This window comes from Protomyctophum parallelum, assembly GCF_964188405.1.
Source record: "Protomyctophum parallelum genome assembly, chromosome: 5".
NCBI lineage: Eukaryota > Metazoa > Chordata > Actinopteri > Myctophiformes > Myctophidae > Protomyctophum > Protomyctophum parallelum.
The window spans coordinates 11902111-11910758 of NC_139702.1; the positions used below are offsets into that span (position 1 = coordinate 11902111).

An 8648-nucleotide genomic window follows, 5' to 3' on the forward strand; every position below is an offset into this window, starting at 1 on the left:
CATAGAATTATCTGTGTAAGGGAGAGTAGCAGGAGTGAACTAGAAAAAGTGCCCTTCCGGGCACAGGTCTCCACCAGGTTATCCACAGATCCGTGCAGTTAGAGGTAAAAACACTTTTCGGCCAGTTATAGCGCCACCTTGAGGCTGAGTTGAAATTGTTCATGTGGCATTTTGTCCTCGGCCTAGTGGGAATGTGGGTGCACAATTTCACGGAAATCACGCGATGTGTTCATGATTTGCAGCATTTTGTTTGAAACTGAGCACTCCTGTGAACTTTGGAAGCCAATCTTAACCAATCAGGATGGAGTCTGATAAATCTGAAAGCCCGGTTTCGTTGAATGGCTCTAGAGAGACTGTGTACCAATTTGCGTGATGTTTGGACAAAATCTGTAGGTGTACTGTGCAAAAACTTGTTTTGCACAAAGCGGCCTCCTGGTGGCGCTATAACAGGCCGTTCTGGAAAGTTTGGGGCAGAGGTTCATGGTTGGCATCCAGGGAGTGTGTGTGCAAAATATGGCATCGACCGGGTTAACGGTGGCCGAGATTAGCTGTTCACGGACACACGGACACACGGACACACACACGGACACACGGACACACGGACGGACACGCGGACGGACGGAGTGCAAAACATACTCTCCCCACATGCCTTCGGCCTGGTGGAGACAATGAGTGTATGATAGAATTGTCTGTGTAAGGGAGAGTAGCAGGAGTGAATGAGTGTATGATAGAATTGTCTGTGTAAGGGAGAGTAGCAGGAGTGAATGAGTGTATGATTTTGGACACGGCCTCTTGCCTCTCAAGAAGGATCCTGTCATCGGGAGTTCAGCGTCATGTGTCATTGCCATATCTATGACGAGGAGTTTTTACTGGCCTTCCGGGCAGAGGATCTTGACGTAATCTGGCCAGTGCTATTTCACAGAGACATGCGAAGCCTTCTTCAGAAGGTCCACTTTAATTATGGGGTTTTCCTTTCATCCGTCAAACTCAATTAGTCTCTTCTATGCAGTCAGACGAGGATATGGGGACAACATGTTTAAAGCGTTTCCTATAAAACAATGGATCTTATGGATGTTCCTCATGGTCAAAAATATAACCAGAGAGAGACGTTTTCCAAAGCGTCTGCCTGTCTGTCTGTCTGTCTGTCTGTCTGTCTGTCTGTCTGTCTGTCTGTCTGTCTGTCTGTCTGTCTGTCTGTCTGTCTGTCTGTCTGTCTGTCTGTCTGTCTGTCTGTCTGTCTGTGTCTGTGTCTGTGTCTGTGTCTGTGTCTGTCTGTCTCCTAAGGCTCTTAGCCTATTCTTTTCTCTCCTATGGCAAATGTTTTCTTCCTTCCTTCCTTCCTTCCAGCATATACAGTATATATACTCACCCCCTCATCTCTTCTGGTCTCAGCTATAGCCTTCACTGATACCCTGGAGATAAGAAGAAGATGCTATTGATCGGTGCACATATGAATAGAGGGTGATGGGGAGTGAAGGATGCTTTCTGTGTGATGTCTCTGAGAGCTGTGGGGAGGGGGTTTGGAAATGGACAATCGTTACCAGATGAATATCCATGGTGACTCAGCCTCAAGTCTGCCTTGAAACGGCAGCATGAAGAAGTGTTATAACAGCCCAGCCCAGATGCTAGTTCGTTATCCTAAGGCACTTCATGTTGTTTCTTATAACGTGACACGACAGCCATGTCACATCTGTAGATTTGAATTTGAAGTTTAATAGAGTAGAAAACATGAATAAACCATCATATTAATATCCGTATAAGTTTCACTCGAGCCTCGTTCCTGCGTCACCCCAAACATCCAACGTTTGATAATGCAGAAGACATCTTGGTCATGATCCAGGGATCCATCTACATTTAGATTTTCCATTTTCATTTGAGGCTTATAATGAGATTCTCGCCGTGGAATCATATCTCGGTTATCGTTCAGTACCTAGATTAGCAAGTAAGTAGTAAGTAAGCCTTGCTGTGAGGCCCACAGGGCAGGAGCCTATCTCCTGTTTGTAAGTAGTAAGTAAGCCTTGCCATGAGGCCCACAGGGCAGGAGCCCTGTTGTTTCTGTAGCCATGAGGCTACCTTTCGGCAACAAGGCCGCTCCTCTAACCCTTAGGCCACCGCTGCCCCCAGTCTCAGGGCGGACACTCTAACCACATTAAAGGCCACTGAGCTGCCTAGATAAGCAGAAGGTAATGACTTGTTCCTAAAAAAAGAAGAGTGTCTGGGCAGTCCCTGGAGAGGCAGCAGATAGAGAGGCCGTGTGCTGGATAACTATCATCCAATCAGGACAGGATGGAGGAACAGGCTGCACCTCAATGCAGTCTCTGTCCCATTCCTTTCTCTGACGAGACAACACTTGTGAGGTTCTTCTTTGATATGCTCTCTCTCTCTCTCTCTCTCTAAAACTAAAGTTACGCAAAAGTAACATAACTAGCTTTTTTTATTAATGCAGAAATTAGTAAAGCAGTTAAATTATGTTCTTTAATTTAGCCGCTATATTCCTCCTCACACACATCTATATGCAGTCTGCTGTATCCCGCTGAGGAGCCCCCACCGGGAGGACGCACAGCCTTCGTCCCTGATCTCCTCCCGCCTAACACTCCCTGTTGACAGCCCGTATAGGACCATGTGCAGCGGCAGTGATCTCCCTGCCCGGCTTCCCTCCCCCGAACAGAACACAGGTCAACTGTGTTTGTGTAGAAGAGTAGACGATGGACAAAGCCGGATGCACCACGGTGGATTTGAACGGCCCTTGTGGATTTGAACCCACGACCTCCGTGGTGGTGGGCAGGGACTGGTCTAGATAAATGTGTACCGTATAATGTCCAACTGGTTGTCCTTTTTGTTGTGACATAAGCGGAAGTGATATATTTAGCAGCCTGCCTGCAGCCTGCACACAATTGCACATTCTTTCCTTTCCCATTTGTCATTCCTCCCTTTCTGTCGGACCTTGGAATTAAAAAATAGTTTCTCCCTATATAACCTTTTTTCCTTTGCAGATTTTAGGTCGTGTCATGCTGTCTCTACAGCTCCCTCGTCACAATGACAACATCGCCTGTCCTTTCCCTGGCAGCCAAGTCCGTCTGTGTCTGCCCTTCTCTATGGCCAAACTACCATCACTCAGTCTGCAGTCTGCACATTGTCAATGACATTCTCCAGTTCTTATCAGTTGCTGTGGTTATGTAATTCGGTCTCAGTTTTGGCCAAATATGTTTTGTTTGCGATCGATCGTGCAAATTCAATTCCAATAAGTGGTTCCTTTTCTTTGGTCATAATTTGGTTAAGTAGGTCTAATCTTCTGAGTGACTGGCTGGAGGGGGAAAGGTCATGGTTGTCTGAGGGGGGTCATATCCTGCAGTGTATTCAACTCTGGTAAGCAAGGGCTTCATAATGGAAACACATTCAAGCCTGAGGCGGATATATCGGCCTAATCTAGCCCTGCATGCAGAGCTGGGCTTTTCCCTGGAGAATAGTTTAGCAGAACTCTGCATGCAGGGTCTCAACTCTCAACCGGATTTCTTTCCCCCCTTTGTCCAATCAGTTACCTCACATGCAATTCTCGTTCTCTCTCTCTCTCTCTCTCTCTCTCTCTCTGACTGTCTGTCGATCATGCATCATGCATGTATGCATGACAGCCAGTTGCAAAAGAAACAATGCATGGGAGTGTAATGTATATGTAAGCTATCTAACAGCATGCAGCAACGCTGCACCATTCTTAAAGAAGGAGATTGTATACATGATGTGCAACGTGCCAGGACACTAAAGTGCACATCTGTCTTGACTTGAAAGTGTTCACCGACTCCAGATACTTTACATCACGTAATATCACTGACAACTTCACACACGGTAGAGAAGTGTGTGTGTGTGTGCGTGCTTGCGTGTGTGTGTGTGTGTGTGTGTGTGTGTGTGTGTGTGCGCGTGCATGTGCTTTCTGCCTCTCTCTCACTGTCTCTTTCTGATCACTCTGGTTTGTCTCTTGTGTCCCTCAGCTTGACGTATATCACTTTGTCTGACTTTCCCTTTTGTCAATTTTCTCCAGAACCTCTGACTGCCTCTCCTCCTCCTCCTCCTCCTCCTCCTCCTCTTCCTCTCTCTCCTTGTGTCTCACGAGGACATTCTAGTGTCCAGTATGAGTCGACCTCCTTCTCCCTCTTTTTATCCTTGCTTTTTCTTCTCTATCCTCCTTCCCTGTATGACGGGATTGGCACAAGAATCTTCGAGGTTCAAGAGAAAGTAGCCGATCGACAAGCGTACCATTTCTTTTGTTGCGTTGTACCATTGTACAGCTATACAGCAGAGTATAAATTAAGCATTAGTCTCATAGGAAGAGTTTATTTTTGTGACAGTGCATTATTCTACATTAGCGTGTCTAGATTTGGTCATTATCCAAATGTGGCATTTTAATGAGAAAAATGCTCATCTTGTGATTCCAATTAACACAATGTTTCTTCTCAAGTCATCCCATTTATCATGCAAAATTCAGTACAGTTTAATTTAGCCTAGGGCCGTAAACAATTCCCAGACTGGGCTATTTACGGTAGCTTCCCAATTGAATCATTCTTGCCTTTATCTCTTTTTTTTGCCACTTTTTTTGTACACACACTACAGTGGGGGGGGACACTCAATTAACCGGCCAACAGCACGCACACCAAGGCCCGCCCCCGCTCTCTCTATCCTGATTGGATGAAGGCTGGGCCACCTATATAGCCAAAAACGAAACCTACTGTTTTTTTTTTACCCCCAGGGGTTAACTGGGGACATGGAGGAACTCCTTATATGGTCAGCACACACTATAGTAGGGAGGATTATCACAACAAAACAAATAAGTGATATTTGAATTAAGTGAAATCACTGAATATACCTTTAAAGAGACACTTTATTTTTGTATGTTTTGGTCACCCGATGGTCATGAGACATCTGGGAAGTGAAGACCCTGTTTTTTCCTTTTTTTCCTCTTTTTTTCTTTCTTGATGTGACGCCTGTTCCACTCTGACGCGCCATACAAGTGTGTCTAACAGACAGGCCCTATTTATATGATCTATGACGCACGCCGCAAACGCACGCTATTTAACGGTGCATTAACTGGTACTAGAGGTCGGTACACTGCACTAAAGGGCTTGCGTTTTAGACTCTGCGTTAGTCATGGGTGTGTTTGGGAGTGCTACATTAATTAAACCAGTTAGTGTCTTCTCCAATTACCTTTTCACCTTAAAGAACCATATCACCACTTTTCAACCTATCTTCATTACAATTTGTTGTTGATGATAAAATGCCACAATTTTCTGTGTCTCTTGGGAGGGCTGTGGGCAGTTCAGAAACCCACTGACATGATCATTTCATGACACAATTCCATGTGTCATGATGAAACGCTGTACAATTAATAATGTTTCTTTTGCATAATTTTTCATTATTGTGTTTCTAGTTTCACCCACATTATTGTAGGTTGCACTTGTTACATGCAATTAGATAAATACAGTTCCTCGTATTAGCCTGTATGTTTTATTTTATTCCCAACATTTGTGGTTCTGTTTTTCACATGCTTGGGTCTGAAGTAATCAGGTTTTTTGCATATAGGTCTATAGGGTTAGGATTTGGGGTAGGTAGGTTGTCGGCCTAATGCAGAAATACTGGCACCTGGCACGGCTGTTGCCGCTGCTGGGAAATACACTTGCTCTCTCGGTCCCTGGAACAACAGTTCGGCGGCCAAATACATACGTATAATTGTGGGGGTCCTTGACATGAAAAAGTTAGAGCACCATTGATATAGAAACATACGTTTTTTTCCCCCAGAAAACTGTTAAGATTTAGAAGACGTTGTGGAATCGGCCAGTTAGGTCTTAATGAGCATCAGAGCGCGACACATTTTAATGCAGTGGGAGCGCAGTCTTGTGTGTCCACGGAGCCCCATTTTGATACTGATGATGACCTTACTGTACTATACTGTACTATACTGTATAGCTATACAGAGACAGATAATGGTCGACACCTGGAGGCTCTGGTTTCATTCTGCTGCCCGGCTACTTACCAACACTAAGAAACGGGACCTGTACTTGCGACTCTCCACTGGCTGCCTGTGAGTGCCAGATATGCAACTTCAAAAATGTTACTCATTACATTATAAAGCCCTAAATGGGCTGGCCCCGACCTACATCCTGGAGATGCTGTCCCCTCCTAAATCTGTACGCATCCTCAGAACATCGGATAAGGCCCTCCTTGAGGTCCCTAGGACGAACCTATAGTCACCAGAGGTGATCAGGCACCTAGATTATGGAACGCTCTACCGGTGCATGTTAAGGTTAGCACCATCTGTGCCTGTGTTTAAGTCCCTTTTAAAAACTCACCTTTACACAGAGTGTTTTTTTACCCTTTCTATATAGGTGATTGTACATATCCAACTGCTGCTATTTGTCTTCTTTTCCTTTGGTGTTTCTCGTTTTCAAATTGCGTTTGATTGTGACTTGCTATTATGTTTTTGTTTTTTTGTTTATTTATAGGATTTTCAATTTTGATAGACAAACAATCCTACATATACCCCACCCTCCCCGGTTCCCTCACAAAAGAAGAAGACAACAACAACAACAAAAGCAACAATAATAATACCATAAACCATGATAATAATAAACAGATTAACCCTCTAACACCCAGCGTTGCTTTTTAGCAACAATTTTATTTTATTTAATTACTAAATTATTATATTTTTTTTCTGTTCTTTTTTCACCTAAATGTCATCAGTGATGTTCATTGCAATGCCATTTCAATGACATTGGTCATGATATTTGCATATAAATACCCCCCACAGAGGCTGAAATTCACACTAATTAAAAATGTCTGGACTCTGTGCGATTTTGAACATTTTTTAACCTAAGACTTTTGACCTTTACCCTAATAAAAGTAGGTAAAATAATTGTAATATATGTTTTTTTGTGATCATTAGAATGTCTAGAACATGTTTTATTCATTATTGTGAAAGATATCCCCCAAATGTAAATTATGATTTTTTTATATTATTATATAATTATTATATAATTATTATAAATTTTCCATCAAACTTTATTATTTTATTTTTTTTAACATATGTTTTAGTGTCAGTCCTAGTAGTACAAAGTAGTAGTAAGGTTGAAATCTATTTTTTGCAAGTAGAAATTAATGCGGGTGTTAGAGGGTTAAGGGGGCTACACGGTGAACCAACCAAACTCTAACCAGACAGTAGTACAATTGATAAAGGAAAATAGGTTACCACACATCCAATTATCACTATAAAACATGACAAAAGCAAAAATGAAAAACTTTGAAAGAGTACATTGTTTCTACAAATCAAGGGAAAGATGACATGTAGGAAAACACTTATTACAGCTAGGATACAGCATCAAAAGACAGTGAAAGGGTGAATTCAATGAAAGGGGACCAAGCCTTTACAAATGTCTGGCGAGATTTGTTCCTGTTGTAACGGTATAAACTAAAGGATAGAACATCCTTTATACCCAACTTGTGAATGTTGGAAGTTTATCAGATTTCCAATTGTGGAGAATAAGTCTCCTCGCTATGAGTGAAGAAAAAGCTACATGAAATTGGCTTGGGGAGAGGTAATTGGTGCATCGTCGTTGGGAACTCCAAATATACGTAGCAGTTATCGGGTTGGGCACGATTGGTATATGACAAATGGTTGAGAAGGCATCAAAAGTACTATTCCAAAACGGGGTCGAGGAAGTGCATGTCCAACAGACGCTGGCATTATGGTGTTTCTTTCTTTAAACACTTTATTTTTATTTATTTTGAGCAATGAATAAACATATGTGTACATTTTGTTGTATCCGACATGTAAATATCCCCCCCTCCCCCCCAATCAAGGTCAGAACAAGACAAATAAAACAAAACAGACAGTACAAGACAGTAAAAGTAATTAGTAAACTAGTATTGAGAGTACTAATGAATTTAGTAAGAAGAACAAACAAAAAAATTATAAAAATAAAAATAAAAAATAAAAAAAGGGTAAAACAGCTTTTTCCATCAGGGTATGGTATAGGTTACATACATTGTATCCATCATTCAGTTTAGATAGTAAATTGCTCTATATGTCAGGGTCTGCAGACCATGTCTCCCTGTCAGCCACTCCCACTCTCCATTCCTACCCTCAGTCATTGTCACACACCTGTTCCCACGCCATCCCCAGCCCAGCCATGCCCACAATACAAACCTGTGAACACTTCCACAATCAACCTGCTCACTATAAGACTGAACTCATGCCACACTCACACTGTCAGAACATTTGTCATTCTTCCCCGAGTTTCCTGGTTGTTGTTGTCTTGAAAGGTTTTATATTTTTGGACTATGTTTTACTGCCTTGTACTCTAGTGTTTTTGCCTTTTTGTGATTTCTAGATTTTCTTTGTACGTGTGAATGTTTCCTGAGCTAGCTTACCTTTCTGTTTGTGTCCCTTGCTGCCTTGGATTTAAATAAATACTATAAATAAATGTTTTTTAAACTACTCTGCTCTGCATTTGGGTTCAGTCTTTCTGCCACCGTGACACTATATCCAACTGTCTACTTACTGAGGGCCTCTAACCAGAGCAGCACTTTGGAACCTTGTTTTGAAAGTTGCTATATAAATAAAGTTCATTATCATTATCATTATGGACTCATGTCATTCTCACATG

The 8648-nt window shown here is 42.4% G+C and overlaps 1 protein-coding gene across 1 annotated transcript in view; it reads left to right on the plus strand.

Moving 5' to 3' along the window:
* Positions 1–8645: 8645 nt before the first annotated feature.
* LOC310858194 (neuronal acetylcholine receptor subunit alpha-3-like) overlaps positions 8646–8648 on the plus strand; it is a gene marked incomplete at both ends in the record, with an annotated part of 17757 nt that continues 17754 nt past the window's right edge. Inside the window, one exon of the mRNA XM_083764299.1 lies at positions 8646–8648. This exon is cut by the window's right edge and continues 7 nt beyond it. Within this exon, the coding sequence (XP_083620425.1) occupies positions 8646–8648 (3 nt within the window).